This window comes from Macrobrachium nipponense, chromosome 17 (assembly GCF_015104395.2).
Source record: "Macrobrachium nipponense isolate FS-2020 chromosome 17, ASM1510439v2, whole genome shotgun sequence".
NCBI lineage: Eukaryota > Metazoa > Arthropoda > Malacostraca > Decapoda > Palaemonidae > Macrobrachium > Macrobrachium nipponense.
Genome location: NC_087210.1, coordinates 34,193,963 through 34,211,697, shown reverse-complemented (window position 1 = coordinate 34,211,697; position 17,735 = coordinate 34,193,963). Strand labels below are relative to the sequence as shown.

Below are 17,735 nucleotides of genomic sequence, written 5' to 3'. Positions count from 1 at the left end.
GGAATGTAGGGATAGGAGTTAACTGCACTCGAAGGTTTTTGTGTCTCCCTAATAAAGTTTTGAAGGATAGGAGGACAAAGGCAGCTCTTAGAGCTAAGAATAAAACTAACCTCTTCTGCTTCTTCTGTTGAAGCACCTGTTTCTATTTTTCCCTTCTTCCTCATGCTTTGTCTCAGGTCTTGAGTTGTCCTTCTGCTCCTTTAACAGTTTCCATGGAGTTTCTTCTGATGCCATTGCCAGCCTCAAATCTAAATTCGAGAAAAAGTTTGATGTATTAGCTAAGACAGTGATGCAAATAGGCTTATATGTGAAGTCTTAAATTGAAAAGGCTAATAGTGAAGTCTAAGGGGGTGGCTGTTAGTCTCATCAGTTCTCCTAAACGAAAGTCCCTGTCCTGTTCCCCCCCCCCCTCACAGAGAAGACATACCGGAGGTCCAAGGGAGACAGGTGGCGTTTGGCCACAAGCAGTCGCTTCTTCCATTGATCCTGTAGTACGCCAGCAGGAATCTACTAAATTCTGTTGGAAAGGCGTTTCAATCGGTGTTGCGTTATCTGCAGATTCGAGTGATTCTTCTTCTGTAGGAGATCATAATTGCCGTAATTCTTCTTTATGGCCTCTGAAAAGATGTTCAGCTGAAAAGGACCTCTCCCCACCTTCTGTTAAGAGGACCAGGGAAGTGGAAATTAGTCCACGCCCCTCTTGCAGCGGCACTACATGGACTTCGCCTTGTAGTCATAAGTTGGCGACTGACTTCTCCGACTCGCTTGAAGAGCGTCATGTGTTGACTTCGTTGAAACGTTCTTCTCATCTGCATGTGACAAGTGCTGCTTTGACTTATCGTTAGAGCATTCTTCTACGGGTGGCCTCTCTTTGTCATCAGTTGGAGGAATTAATGATTGTGATGAAAGGGAATCAGCAAGTCCTAAGAGTGTGGAGCCTTCTCTTTCTCCTGTTTGATCAGATGATGAACAAGAAGATGCCGACTATCCCTCCTTCAGCATATTCCTGCAAAATCTACTGGACACTAATCCAGATTATTTTATCACAGCAGCTCCAAGGTCTCCTTCTTCGATTTTTCTGATCAGAAGGAAACATTTGGATCTCCCTTCCTCAGGAACTAGTATTCTAAGGCCTCTAAGAAAGCTCTTCATGATGTTGAGGATTGGTTAGTGACCAAGAGAGAGTTAGGGAAAGCTATGTTTGCTTTTCCCCTGGCAAAACTTATTAAGAAGAGGGACAGGTTTTACTTCAACTGGAGAAGCTCCTTCTATGGGAGTATCTGCTTCCTCCCAGGGAGACTTCTCTGGTTTGGTGGACGCAAACTGCGGGTCAAAATTTTCAGTAGCCAAAGTATACTTTGGTCAAGAATGTCTTCAAAGTCCTGGAGATTATGAGTTTTCTTGACTTTGAAATAGACTTCCAAGTCCTTCATGTTCCGGTAGGTGCCAGACTGAACCTCTTGGGAGGAGTGGAGTCGCAGAGGGGAAGACCCATGAGTGATCCAGTTTCTTTGTTTCGATTACTCCATTCCTCTCAAAGATCCTCTGCCTCTCTCCAATGTTCCCATCGTATTGTTCGCCTACTTTCCAGGCTTGGTGAGGTTTTTGACTAGCTTGAGAGGTAGAAGCTCTTATTCGGAAGGTGAAAGTGGAAACAGTGTTCGACAGATCGTCGCCAGGTTTCTACAACCGTCTGTTTGTAGTCCCCAAGTTATCTGGAGGCTGGAGGCTTGTATTGGATGTAAGAGCTCTGAACTTGTTTGTGTTGAAAACCAAGTTCAGCATGGAAATGACTCACGTGGTGCCAGCATCTCTTCACCAGAAGGATTTGATGGTCTCCTTGGACATGCAAGATGCATATTTCCACATTCCAGTTCACCAGGATTCCAGGAAATATCTTAGGTCTGTCTTCATGGGCAGGACTTTCCAGTTTCGAGCACGTTGTTTCAGTCTCTCAGCTGCACTGCAAGTGTTCCGTCGAATGTTGGCACCCAAAGGGAAGTGGTTACATCTAGGCGTCAGTGTCATTTTACCTGGACGACTGGCTTCTCCGCTTCTCTTCAGAAAGCCAGTGCATGAAGGATCTAAAGAGGATTCTTTTGTTAATGCATTTGTTCGGGACTTGTCATTCTCTATTTAGGGATAATTGAATACTCTAGTTTTTTTTTTTTTTTTTTTTTTTTTTTTTTTTTTTTTTTTTTTTTTTTTTTTTTTTTGCTTTTCTCTCTGAAGAGAGTCCAGTCTTGTCACCTCCTCTGCACTTCAATGGACAAGTCTGCCAGGCACACAGCTTTGGTGGAACATTTTGTCTGACTCAGGAGGCTGCACATCCGTCCCCCTCAATTCTTCCTGAAGGTGTTGTAGTGTAGGACGTTTCAACTGGACTCGACAGTGTTCAACATCAAGGAGGATCTAGCGTGGTGGCTTTCAAAACCAAGGCTATTAAAGGCCTTTCTCTCTGTCTGCTCCACCCAACCCGCTAGTTCTACTCGGAAGTGTCTGACATCAGTTGGGGAGCTCGGCTGGGAGAGAAGAAAACGTCGGAGTTATTGGCGGGGGTTCCCTTCTTGGCAGGGTGCTGCTAAAAGCAAAAACCTCCATTAACTGAAACTGTGATTTATGACACCAATAACCATGTTATGGTACCGTAACTATTACTATAATAATAATGATAATAATAATAATAATAATAATAATATTAAAACACAAGAGATGAAGGACACGATCAGGAAAGAATGTATGCAGAGACTCAAGGCAATACTCAAGTCAAAACTCAATGCCGGAAATATGATAAAAGCCATAAACACATGGGCAGTGCCAGTAATCAGATACAGCGCAGGAATAGTGGAATGGACGAAGGCAGAACTCCGCAGCATAGATCAGAAAACCAGGAAACATATGACAATACACAAAGCACTACACCCAAGAGCAAATACAGACAGACCATACATAACACGAAAGGAAGGAGGGAGAAGACTACTAAGTATAGAGGACTGCGTCAACATCGAAAACAGAGCACTGGGGCAATATCTGAAAACCAGTGAAGACGAGTGGCTAAAGAGTGCATGGGAAGAAGGACTAATAAAAGTAGACGAAGACCCAGGAGAATGACAGACAGAACAGAGGACTGGCACAACAAACCAATGCACAAACAATACATGAGACAGATTAAAGAACTAGCCAGCGATGATACATGGCAATGGCTACAGAGGGGAGTGCTAAAGAAGGAAACCGAAGGAATGATAACAGCGGCACAAGATCAGGCCCTAAGAACCAGATATGTTCAAAGAACTATAGATGTAATTAAATAATTAACATCTCTCCCATGTGTTGGAAGTGCAATACGGAAAATATTAATAATAATAATATGCTTTATTTCAGCTCGGGGCCATATACATTGAATATACAAAATACAGACAGTAACACACAATCTAGATACATGAGATACATGAGACATGATAAAATAGAAAAAGAGAATGAATAATCGGCACTTATCCACAAAATAGCTGAGGTAGCATAAAAGCTAGTAATCATCATACTGGTAATAACAGTAATAATATTGGTGAGAACAAAAAATGCATTGAGAGTAATAACAGTTAGTGCACAAATTATATAACTTAAATTTCAACTAGAGACCTTAGGTGGTTACAGTAGTCAGGTCCAGAGGGCTAAATACATAAATTAAATGTAATTAAAACTTTAATTTGATAGTAATCACAGTAATAATAAAAAATTAGAATATCAGCAATAAATGTAATAGTGACAAAAACTGCAGATGACATCTTGCCAATACAGAGATTAAGTCCTTTATGGGACAAAGGCCTCATTTTCCCATCTTTCCCACAATTTAGATTTTCTTCTTGCTTCACTCCTTAGGATGCTTTGTATGAGCGAGTTGCTGCTGTTTCTCACTTGGGTTACCAGACTGGACATTGTTCGCCTAACAATGATTTTCAAATTGTCCAGGTGGTTTTCTATGAACATCTGTGTGGCGGAGTGGTAGCGGGGAGTGTTTGTGAGGCATCTCAGAATGTCATTGTGCACAACAGTGATGCGTCTCATGGTCTCTCGGGTATAGTTCGTCCAGAGGGAACACCCATAGATACTGTAGCAGTACCAGCGTAAGAGCAGCAGTTTCACGTCTCGGTGACAGAAGGCAAACCTCCTTGCAATCATGTTGCCAGCTGCACATAGTTTACGACGCCTCTGTTCAATGTCTGCCGTATCTTTTAGGTCGTTGGTGATAATGTGACCCAAATATGGAAATTCATGCACAAATTCCAGCCGATGGTTTCCGAGGAAAATTTGAGGCTCTGCAATATGCTTAAGCGATCTTGGGAGCAGCTACATGCACTGGGTCTTGGTTTCGTTGTAGATTATATCAAATTCCTCTGCATATTGGCAGCAAGTGAAACCATAAACCACATAGCAAGCGAATGCCCGGCACTTGCACAGAACCAGTACAAAAAGAGGCATGATTCAGTGGCAAAAGCCCTCCACTGGAACCTGTGTAAGAAACATCAGCTACCTTGCAGTAATAAGTGGTACGAGCACCAACCTGAGGGAGTGATAGGAAACAATCAGGGAAAGATCCTCTGGGACTATGGTATCAGAACAGATAGGGTGATACGTGCAAACAGACCAAACGTGACGTTGATTGACAAAGTCAAGAAGAAAGTATCACTCATTGATGTCGCAATACCATGGGACACCAGAGTTGAAGAGAAAGAGAGGGAAAAAATGGATAAGTATCAAGATGAAAATAGAAATAAGAAGTTTATGGGATATGCCAGTGGAAATCGTACCCATAATCATATGAGCACTAGGCACGATCCCAAGATCCCTGAAAAGGAATCTAGAAAGACTAGAGGCTGGAGTAGCTCCAGGACTCATGCAGAAGAGTGTGATCCTAGAAACAGCGCACATAGTAAGAAAAGTGATGGACTCTTAAGGAGGCAGGATGCAACCCAGAACCCCACACTATAAATGCCACCCAGTCGAATCGGAGGACTGTGATAGAGAGAGAGAAAAATAATGATAATAATAATATCCCTTATTTCAGCTCAGGGCCATAGACTACATGGAATATACAAAATACATACAGTAATATACACAATCTAGATACATGAGACAACATGATAAAAAAATGAGTAATCGGTACTTATCTACAAAATAGATGAGGTAGCATAAAAGGTAGTAATCATAATACTGGTAATAACAGTAATAATATTGGTGAAAAAAAACATTGAGAGTAATAACAGTTAGTGCACAGATTATATAATGTACATTTCAACTAGAGACCTTAGGTGGTTACAGTAGTCAGGTCCAGAGGGCTAAATACAAAAATTGAATGTAAAAAAAAGTAATCACAGTAATAATGAAAAGTAAAATATCAGCAATAAATATAATAATGAAAATCTGCAGATGACATCTTGCCAATACAGAGATTAAGTCCTTTAGGGGACAAAGGACTCATTTTCCCATCTGTCCCACAATTTAGATCTTCTTCTTGTTTCACTCCTTGGGATGCTTTGTATGAGCGAGTTGCTGCTGTTTTTCACTCAGGTTACCAAGCTGGACATTGCTCGCCCTCAAAGATTTTTAAATTGTCCAGGTAGTTTTCTCTGAACATCTGTGTGACGGAGTGGTAGCGGGGAGTGTTTGTGAGGTGTCTCAGAATGTCATTGTGCACAACAGTGATACGTCTCATGGTCTCTCGGGTATAGTTCGTCCAGAGGGAACACCCATAGATACTGTAGCAGTACCAGCGGAAGAGCAGCAGTTTCACGTTTCGATGACAGAAGGCAAACCTCCTTGCAATCAAGTTGCCAGTTGCACATAGTTTATGACGCCTCTGTTAACCCATAAACGCTGAGCTGATATTTCCGAAAGTGTCCCGTATGCCGACGGCGTTCGCGAGTGAGCCCCGAAGCAGAAAAAAGTTTTTTAAAAAAATCACAGCACACTTAATTTTCAAGATTAAGGGTTCATTTTTGGCTCCTTTTTTTGTCATTGCCTGAAGTTTAGTATGCAACCATCAGAAATGAAAAAAATATAATTATTATATCTAAATATTGGAATATGTGACAGCTCGAAAACAAAATTTCATATATAATTGTATACAAATCGTGCTGTGAGCAAAACGGTTAAAGCTAATGAGTTAATTAATTTTTAGTTGTATTGTACACTAAATTGCGATGATTTTGGTATATAACAAATTGTAAAATGATCAAATCAACACAGAGAAAATATTATCACAAAATGATGCATGAATTCATAAAACAGATGTAAAAAAATGTTTTTTTTTTTAATTCACCATAAATCAAAATATTGTGCTAGAGACTTCCCGTTTGTTGCAAAATGAAGGTAATTGATTGAATATTACTAGACTGTAAGTGTTGTAGCTTACAATTGCAGTTTTCGACCATTTCAGTCAAGTTAAATTTAACCGAAGGTTGAATTTTTTCTGTTTATCGTTATATATATGAAGATATTTCAAAATGATATAAGCTACAACCATGGGTTGTTTTTCGTTGTATTCTACATGAAATTGTGCACATTTTCATATATAAAACTTTATGTGACGGCTAATATAAAATGGTACAAACATTACAACAATCGGACGAAAAAATTATGATTTTTTCGGAAGAGTTACCGCGCGGACGTAAGGAGAAAGTTTTTTCATGAATTCACCGTAAATCGAAATAATTGTGCTAGAGACTTCCAATTTGTTGCAAACAAAAGGTAAATGATTGAATATTACTAGAATGTAATAGTTTTAACTTACAATTGCGTTTTTTGACCATTTCGGTTGAGTCAAAATTGACCGAAGGTTGAAATTATGGCACTTATCGTTATTTATATGAAAATATTTCAAAACTGATAAAAGCTACAACCATGGGTTGTTTTGTTGTTGTATTCTACATGAAGTTGCGCACATTTTCATATATAAAACTTTATGTAACGGCTAATATAAAACTGTGCAAACATTACGACAATTGGACGAAAAAATGTCCTGATTTTTTCGGAAGAGTTAATGCGCGGACATAAGGAAAAAGTTTTTTTTTCATAAATTCACCATAAATCGAAATACGTATTATGCTAGAGACTTCCAATTTTTTGCAATATAAAGGTAAATTATTGAATATTACTAGAATGTAAGTTTTAGCTTACAATTGCGTTTTTCGACCATTTCAGAGTCAAAGTTGACCGAAGGTTGATATTTTGGCCCTTATCGTTATTTATATGAAAATATTTCAAAACTGATAAAAGCTACAACCATGGGTTGTTTTTTGTTGTTTTCTACATGAAATTGTGCACATTTTCATTTATAAAACTTTATGTAACGGCTAATATAAAGCTGTGCAAACATTACGACAATCAGACGAAAAAATTTCTGATTTTTTCGGCAGTTACAGCGCGGATGTAGGAAAAAGTTTTTTCTAAAATTCACCATAAATCGAAATATTGTGCTAGAGACTTCCAATTTGTTGCAAAATGAAGGTAAATGATTGAATATTATTAGAATATAAGAGTTTAAGCTTACAATTGCGTTTTTTGACCATTTCGGTAGTCAAAGTTGACCGAAGGTTGAAATTTTGGCACTTATCGTTATTTATATGAAAATATTTCAAAACTGATAAAAGCTACAACCATGGGTTGTTTTTTGTTGTATTCTACATGAAATTGCACACATTTTCATATATAATACTCCATGTAACGGCTAATATAAAATGGTGCAAAAATTATGTCAAAGTGACTAAATAATTTCTGAAATGTGTCACTGATGCTTTTTAGTGTGAGAAGAAAGAAATTCGCGCTTGCGCGCCTGCGTAAAGATTGTAAACAAAACAACGCCTTGATCTGTGAGCTCCCGGCATCCCCCAAGGCGCGTGATTCAAAAGTTTTCGCCTCGTAGGCCTATAACTTTTTCTGCAAATTTAAAAAAAACTTTTTTGTCGACGTACTATACGTCCAATCGGCATACGACAAAGAATTTTAGTCAACGTTTAATACGTCCAATCGGCATTAAAGGGTTAAGTTCTCACACAACATGATAAAGTACAAAGCGAAATTACTAACATGAATTTACGTTAACAAACGAAATCATATATGAACGAACTAATTCTGCATGCTTACGATAATGATGCTGCTACGGAGTGACCGAAGAACGCCTTTACGTAGATGCACGATGAGAGAGATGCTGACCAATGGGAGAGCAGGATCTTACGGCGGTGACTAGCTTCAGGAACCAATGGGAGAGCGGGAGGATGGTGGTGAGTCTACTCAGTTGGCGGCGAGCGAGTTTTAAAATTGTTCCCGGTGGTCCAGGCGAATCTCGGAACTTTACAGCAACAACCTTTCGTAACCTAAATTATTTTTGTATGCAGAGGCAAAAAAATCTTCGTATTTGCTTTTGTCACTTGAATTTTTTGTAAGTTGGGACTTTCGTATGTCAAGGTTCCACTGTATAATTGTTCAGAAAGTATGCAATAAAATTTTGTTTTATCATAACAATTACATTTTTCTTAATATTTTTTATTTTGTCAATTTTATTTATATTTTCATGATTATGAAAATGTATGTGTTATAAAAACATTTTGGATTGTGTGGGTAAGCTCATGGAAGGTATTTACAAAGATTTTTGTTTAATTTTTAGGCTTAAGTTAATTATTTCTTATGTAGATGAGGGTAGTTGTTTCAGTGCTGGTTGACTGATTGTTACATTTAATTTTCTTGCTACCTATATATCTTTACTTACAAAATATCTTTACTTACTTTATAACTTAACTGCTCCACTGTTGTTTTCATCTCATGATAGGTAATGCATAGTGATATGGAAGAAGTACATACTGTCTTATTTTAACTTATACAGTCTTTTCTATTATACAGTCTTTTCTATTTTACTTTTTGCATTTTCATCAGCAAGTGGGTAATGTTACAAATCCCTTTTTTATTTAGTAACTCTTAGTTCCCAGTGCTCAGGTTGGCAACCATCTACTAAGTAATGAAGTAAGTACAAAGTGGATGTATAAGTTTAATTGAGGGTGGGTCAAATTGTCATTATCAGTTGCAGTGTCAAATATTTTTACTGTATAACTCACATCTCAAGACATCAGGATTTCCTTGGTTGTGTTGATGAGGGAGATTGGGGGTAAATGCTAGTTTCCCCCACTGGTGTAATGGCTTGCTCTTTATTTCTCCATCTTGCTCATTCATGTTTGCTACCAGTTAGTTCTCTCTCTCTCTCTCTCTCTCTCTCTCTCTCTCTCTCTCTCTCTCTCTCTCTCTCTCTCTCTCTCTCTCTCTCTCTCTCTCTCTCTCTCTGTCATTGGTGCTTGTTATTGGCCAATTTCTTTGTACCTTCCATTGTTGCTGTAAAGGAAATAAATTTTATTTAGGTTTTTTATGATGGGCTTTTTATTTTTTCATATTATGCAGGGCTTCAAGTGCAGGCATCGTTGGTAAGGTGCTTGGTCTATAATTTTGACACCTATAATCAATATGGCATCTTCGTGATTGTGACATGAAAGATACTTTGATAGCTTTGTAGTCATTATCCGAATGTAATGGGTAGTGGCATCCATCCATGCACATAGTATACATTTTTAGGAGAGACTTTTATTGAAATGGTCACTAAGACACCAGGTTATTTTTCCATGATAAGCTGGTTGCTTTTCATATTTTTACAGTAAATGATGACTTGGATATTCTCAGTTTGTCTGTAGGAGGATTGAAGTTCCCTGTATAAATATTTTTCCAGATTTTTATACACATGGTTCTGTATATAGTTTGCTTCATTTTATTGTCTTCAGTTAAGATGAAGAAATGGGCATTCATACTTTTGTTTCCAGAATCTTAATGTATTAAAAACATCTGGAAGAAAAGAGGGCTACAAAGAACATTACTGAAGGAATTGTCATTCCCGTATCAGGAGAGAAAATCCAAGCCGTTTTCTATGAAAATATAACTGGCAGCTCGTCAGGTGTCCGTAAAAGTAGATACATATCAATATCAACCAGAGGAGCCATTGACCGGCAAATCACTCATTCGGTTAACGGCAATTTTCGTTCATCAAACCATCGGAACAGAACCCCTTGAATAACTGGGGACTGCCTGTATAAAGAAAAGTAATGTCATACATGGGCAAATTTACAAGAAAAGTAATGTCAAATTTGTGCAAATGTACATTAATTTTGGTGAAGACTACTGAGATCTTTAAGTATCTCTCAGGTCACTCACAGGAAGGTGCAAAACATTCAGTTATTACAGGCATGAAAACTGAAGGAGGATATTTGGTTAAGGCTATGAAAATACAACTACTGCAGCAGACTGTTGATGCCTGTACCTTCTCAATCTCTTTATATGTTGGAAAGAAAAAAAAGAGCCCAGACATAAATCTATAAATTAACTTTGTCCTCATGACCATCATGAGACAAAGTTAATTTTATAGATTTATGATGGTCATATATATATATATATATATATATATATATATATATATATATATATATATATATATATATATATATATATATATACGTGTGTATATATATATATATATATATATATATATATATATATATATACATATATATATATATATATATATATATATATATATATATATATATATATATATATATATACACACATATATACAGTAGGGCCTCGTTAATCGCGGGGATAGGGCCCAGAACCCCCCGTGATAAGTAAATACCCGTGTTATCTGGTACCCCCCTTAAAAATTGCTTTAAACTGCCTACTTTAATAATTAACCCACCCAAGACCACTATTTCAATGTTTATTACTGCCTAGTTTAGTTCAAGCACCAAATATGTCTTCAACTATCACCTTAAACTAAATTCAAGACAGTTTCAAAGTTATTCTTTCCTATCTTCAATTTCCCCTTCATCAGATCAGCAAACAAAAGTATAATTACCTAACAATTCCTTGCTATTTTCATGATTTGGCTGCTGCACCAAACTAAAAGTTCATAGTAATAATCTTATTTCGTGAATGAACAAATATTTATGATAACAAAAACATGAATTTACTGTAATGATTACAGCACCCAACTATAATTTTAATGTATAAACAGCAAAATACAGCCATAAAAATCTATTTGTGTCTTTTGTTTACGTTTAGAATCAGCTGATGCACGTTTATTACCGAAAGAATTATTTTGGAAAACAATTTAGTTGCTAAAAGAAACTAATTTATTAATGGAAGTATTATTATTTTTAACTTTGTACATAATAGCTTATGATATTATGATACAGTAATTACAATATTCGGGAGAGAGAGAGAGAGAGAGAGGATGAGAGAGAGAGAGAGAGAGAGGAGAGAGAGAAGAGAGAGAGAGAGAGAGAGAACAGCTTGGGATGAGAGTAACTGTTGAATAGCTTGAGAGAGCAGCTTGGGACGAGAATACTGTTACTAGCTTAGCTGGAGAATAACACAATGAAATTTGTATTTTAAATATTTTCATGGTGATAAGAAATGAAACATGGATAGTGATAAGATATTCTTTTGTATACTGTTATAATGTGAAAATCATTTAGTCAACTATAAAAGTTGTATTGAAGCAGTTTCGTAAATCACAGAATAATAGCTCAGTATTATAGTTTTTTTCTGTAAGTGATGAGAGAGAGAGAGAGAGAGAGAGAGAAATTTTACTATTTACATTCATAGTATTTGAAAATTTGTAAATGAGTGTATCCTAAAAATGCATTTAGTCATGAAAAGAAGAAGAAAAAACAGTAATTAGTGAATCTTGCTCTATGATAAAATTCGAGATTTCGTTAATTTTCCGGGATATACGCAGTATTTGGGCTCCACAAAAAAAAGTAAGTAAAGTGATTTATGACAGAATTTAGAGGAACTTACGTAAAAATACATTCGGGTAGTTTGTAGAATGGTGTAACCACTCACATTGTGTAAAAATAGTATGTACCAACGAGACTAGGTTTGGTGACGTCACGGTTGTCATACGTATTTTTTTCGTGAATGAATATACATTTATGATAAAAAAAAAATAGTTACTGTACTGCTTAGAGTACCATACTGTAAAATTAATGTAATCACATCAAAATAAAGTATCATTGCATGCTGTAAACATGTAAAGTGTATTTTTGTCTTTTGAAAAATGCATTCCCCAAGGAATTATTCCTTGAAGAGGCTTTTTTATTATGAAGATATGCCATAATATATAAGATTATGAATATATGACAATAATATATAAGGTAAAAATGGTTTTATTACATTTACGCTTCGTCGCCGATCGCAAACAACAATACGATAATCTATGACAATTATCGTTTGTATGACTGCAGTGTTCAGAGAAGTTGATTACGTTATACCAAAACAATAATGAAAGTTCGAATTGAAAAGTAATGTTTTCCTAAATGTTATTACTACTAATTAACTTACACACTACTATTAACATTTCTAAAAGGTTAAGAATGGCAAAGTGCTGTTAAGTTGTAACTCAATGTTTACATTTTCTGCTGGCCGTTCAACTACAAGTTGATGTCAATGATGTGGAATTATTCCATGAATAGGCTGTATTATTATGAAGATATGCCATTAATATATAAGGTGAGAATGGTTTTATTACCTTTATTGTCAGTTAATATCATAATGTGAAATCTGTTCATGCATTTGCTGGTTACCGGAACCGGACAAGGCTTAGCCTACAACGGACAAGCCCTCGATGCTGCGATTCATACCAGTGATATAGATTGAGAAGTCGTCCGAGGAAAACCCGTGATTAACTGAATCCGTGAATGCTGATCCGCAACTAAGCGAGGCCCCAGTGTATATATATATATATATATATATATATATATATATATATATATATATATATATATTATATATATATATATGCAGTCCCCGGGTTACAACAGGTTCGGCTTGTGACGTTCTGAGGTTAAGGCGCTTTTCAATTATATTCATCAGAAATTATTTCCAGGGTTACGACATCTCCAATGCTGATTTGGCAGAAGAAATATGACACCAAAAATGCAAAACAAAATAATCAATATTTGAAGGTTTTTTATGAAAACTGCAATAAGAATGTAGTTTACCTAGTTTTAATGCTTCCAAAGCATTAAAACCAAGGTTTTCTTAGGGTTTTTGATGATTTTTTCCGGCTTACGACGATTTTTGGGTTACAACGAGTCTCAAGAACGGAACCCCCGTCGTAACCTGGGGACTGCCTGTGTATGTGTGTATATATATATATATATATATATATATACATAATATGTGTGTGTGTGTGTGTATATATATATATATGTATATATATATATATATATATATATATATATATATATATATATATATATATATATATATATATATATATTATATATATGTATACACAGTGGTACCTCGAGATACGAAATTAATCCGTTCTGAGGCGGCCTTCGTATCATGAGCTTTTCATATCTTGGACCGTATTTTATATGTAAAATGGCTAATCTGTTTCAAGCCCTCCAAAAACACCCCAGTAAATTTCATAATAAAGCTAAATTGACCTATAACAATGAAATACTACAACAATTTAGACCATTTCAATACCCATGGGGTGGTTCGAAGAATAGACGTCATATGCTGGAACTGGTCTGAATATAGGCGAGTAGGGTGGTCATACTGATGGTGGTTTTGTATTGTTACTATACAATAGACAAATCTGCTATTCAGTAGCAAGTGTTCCTCTCTCTAGAAAGGAGAGTGAAAAGTGGTGGTAAACATCTGTGGCTTGCATGGTTTGCTGCTTGAACAGGCAGTTTTCTTTTGTTCCCTGAGTGCAATGAATCTGGTCATATATCATTCTATTTCAACCCAGACGGCTGAGTTTTTAGATATCTGATTGCCTATTCTCTCTTTCTTATAGGAATGGTGGTCAGGTGGGTTAAACTCCCAGCTGGTTTAGGGTACTTGTACTTCCCTCCAAGTATATGTCTATCCTATTGTTAAGACTGAAGGTTCGTTCCATGTATGAACAAATGACATATTTTTAATCAATTTGTATTTTTCATAACTAAAAAACCTGAGGTCTTAACGTTTACTGCCCACCTATAGTCGCCCCTCTCTTTTCCTGGGTTGGGGGAAAGACTGATGCGTCACAGTGTTCTATGCCTGGTCAGTGACCAGCTTCCACCTCGTATAGGCATGAGTTGCCAGATGCCACAGATTCCTTGCTTTACAATCTCTGATTGTTTTTAACCAGTTTCCAGCTGGTGCAAGAAGATTATCTATCTTATTGTTAAGACCTTAGGTTTGTTTGTAATGGAAGAAAAACTACAAATTGATTAAAGAATCCTTGTGCAGTTTGATTTTAGAGGAATTCTTTGCACTTAGGCTAAGCCACCGATAACCAGGCAACGGTGCTATAAATCCTACGGAGGGTAAAACCCAGTTATGAATGGGGCTGCCTATTCAGGCACAACCATCTACTCAGAGAGAGAGAGAGAGAGAGAGAGAAATATGCTTACCACTGAAAAGTAACAATGGAATTGTGGTAACTGTTATGTTAGTATCAGAGTCAAAGCAGAAATTGGTATCTTTATGTATAGTTTTCCTTCTTTTTTATATCTACTAAGCATCCAAGATTAAGTGGGGCAGGTTGATTCCATATTTGAACAGTTTATACCTTTGAGATGTTTATCATTCTTGATGTGACCTTTTGCTTGCATGCTTTCAGAACTTTAGGATGGGTAATAGTAGTTAATTATTGTGATCTTTGAAAGTCTCCTAATACTTTGATGTGGTGCCTTAAGCCAAGATGTGTTCATAGGCATCAAGGATTCTAAATATCCCAAGACTATGAACTGCTCAAATCAATCTGTCCCATTTTAACGCCTTCGCATGCCTCAACAAGAATGTGAATGATTCACGTGGAAATTTTATTAAAATAGAGGAACAAAAAGTACTTATCCAACTCTTGTTCCTCCAGCTGTCAAAGTTGTCCCCTGTAAGTACAAACTAACTCTCCTTTCTTTATTTTGAAGGTTACAAGGCGTTACTCTAGGAAGCAAGTAAGATGGATAAGAAATAGATTTATTCTGCCTTCTAAAAGACAGGTAAGGTTGTTGTTATGCAAAAAATATGTCTTGGTATTTTTTATATGTTGCTATTTCTTAAAAAGTAATTACAGTATTACTGTATAGTATTTGTTGCACTTGTGGTATTTGATCACAATATATAAAATTAGGAATCTGTTGTTTTTTTCTACAGTAGTCAAATAGTGAGAATGAATGTTTTGTTAATATTCAAGAGGAGACTTGTTATAATAAATTATCTTGAAATTGTGTATATTTTTTGTCAAGAAATTTGAAAATGATTCAACTATTCTTTCAGATTAACTGAGAATTAAGGCATGAGCAGTTTATTGTTCTTTACACTGATAGTCCATGTTATACTCCAGTCAGGTGTTTTCCTTTTGTTTGTGCTTTTACATGTGATTTCAGAAGTTACTGCATTTGCCGCCGTATAAGACACACCCTCACATAAGACCCATGCCTATTTTACAAGGGTATTTTGTGGGAAAAAAACCATTATAGTATGCTTCATTGTACATTTATTGACAGATAATTTAAAGTGATTTTGTAGTGGAAAATGTAGGATGCTAAAACTAGAATCCTACATTTGATATTATAACAGTGCCTTTTTTGTTTTTCATTCATGTGTTGAAACTGAGTATGAAATTTATTCTAAAGAAACGTTACACAACAAACCACCATTGCAAAGCTATGATTTTGTTTACATCCACTCATTCCAGTTTGCTGATAGGTGGATGAAATCTTTGGCCTGATGTTAGAGGGCAATAGATTTACCGACAAGGAAAGTCACCAGTCCGTACACAAGGACAAAAGAACTATGAAGTTAATTCACAAATTTTATTAGCAAAATATACCTACTCTCAGTACTACACTTATATCTAAATATTTGCTCAATTCAGGCAGCTCCAGCCAATATGGTATCAGGAATGAAAGAAAGGGTGACCTTGTGGTTGCGGTTGCACAGGTAACACGAAATTTATCACTTGAAATCTAGTTCATCATTGGTAATAACACAAAAATCTCCTCAGCACAGAGATCACTGATAGTTACATAAATAACATGTTAAACAAATGCCCTAGCTAAGTAATGAATATTTCTCTATAAGTACTCACAGTTATGGTCGCTTGATGGAAACTGACATTCAGGTGGGCGGCCCTCAGACCCAACCTACTCTTAAGTCCTATCTCAAAGCTAAGGTCTTTAGTTGAGAAAGAGCGATCGAACTCGTGTTTGCACTTTTATAGCACTGCCAACTAGCCTGTTTTGTATACGGTAGTTCAATTTCAACTTTTCCACCATGCGACTAACTCGACAAACTACTAAATAAAAAAGCCTAGCAAGATCAAATAACAGTTTGTGATGCTGAAAAATTAAGTGAAATAATAAATTTATTCAAAAACATTTGTGAAATTTAGAACCATCGCATTTCTGCTGCCCAGGGGGAAATTGAAGGGAAAGTTAAGGCCTTAAGGTAGAGTTCTTTATTGCAAAAAACTTTACACTAATTTTTTTTGCGACAACTGGAACAACTGGAAGACAATACATCATTTTCCTCGATTGTCCCAATCTTCAAAGGTGTTGAACAATCTTCTAATCTTCAAAGGAACAGCTTACCAACAGCCATTGGTTCCTATTACTTCAACAATGGATGAAGAGGTCAATTCCATTACCGTCCACTGTATTATCCCAGAAAGTAGGATGGAAAGTCATTTATGCATCCTCCTTTCTAAGCCGAGACCTTCACGTATGGATTTTTAAAATATAATCTACCGTGAAAACTACTTGCCCAATATTGCTAGGACCTTGTGCAAAAACTACGGACATCATCTATCTGGCAATACCAGTCCTTATGGAGAATATGGTTAGATTATATCCAGAATGAGACCCCAATCAAGATTTCTATAGAAGCACTAATGAATTTTCTTATATGCCTCTGTAAAAACAAACATCTTGCAGTTACAGCAGTTATAGTATACAAGGCTGCATTAACAAAACCCTTACTTTTTGGATTCAGGATTGATTCCAATACAGAAGTTGTCACTTCTCTTCTGTGGTCTTTTCTCTACAAAGACCCGTTCCCGAAAGACTTCCAATTACTTGGTCCCTGAATAGGGTACACAAACTTTTATGTACTTCTCAATTCAACGGACCTGACGTAACTACCACTTGCATGCTTCAAAAAGCGATCTTCCTGGTAGTATTAATATCAGGAGCCTGTATTAGTGAAATGGTTTCTCTTAGATGGGGACAATATATCACACAAACTGCTGATAACCAGTTATTGTTGTCCCCTGGGCCATCATTCCTGGCCAAGAATGAGAATCCTTTAAAGAGGAAATCTCTTATTCTTATAAGAAAACTCAATTTAGCAGACAAAACATTATGTTCAGTTCAGGCAGTTAAGATTTACCCAGACATCACGGTAAATGTTTCAGAAGGTCCAATTTTCCTATATCCTAGCATGAACAAACCACTCTCTCTACAAGGGCTAAGAATAATTTTAGTGTCCCTCATTAAAAAGGCTAACCCACATTCTTTTCCTAGAATACATGATATTAGGAAAGTAATTACATCATTGGCTTTCTTCAGAAATATGTGATTCGAAGAGGTATCTGAATGTACTGGGTGGTCATCAGAGGCAGTATTCTTAAAACACTACTGCCA

General features: G+C 36.4%; 1 protein-coding gene across 1 annotated transcript in view; it reads left to right on the top strand.

Annotated features, from left to right (window-relative positions):
* Positions 1-17,735, top strand: part of LOC135196177 (tRNA dimethylallyltransferase-like) — a 204,739-nt gene that overhangs the window by 84,881 nt on the left and 102,123 nt on the right. The window contains exon 6 of the mRNA XM_064222761.1: positions 15,021-15,092. Within this exon, the coding sequence (XP_064078831.1) occupies positions 15,021-15,092 (72 nt within the window). The remainder of the gene's footprint in view (positions 1-15,020; positions 15,093-17,735) is intronic.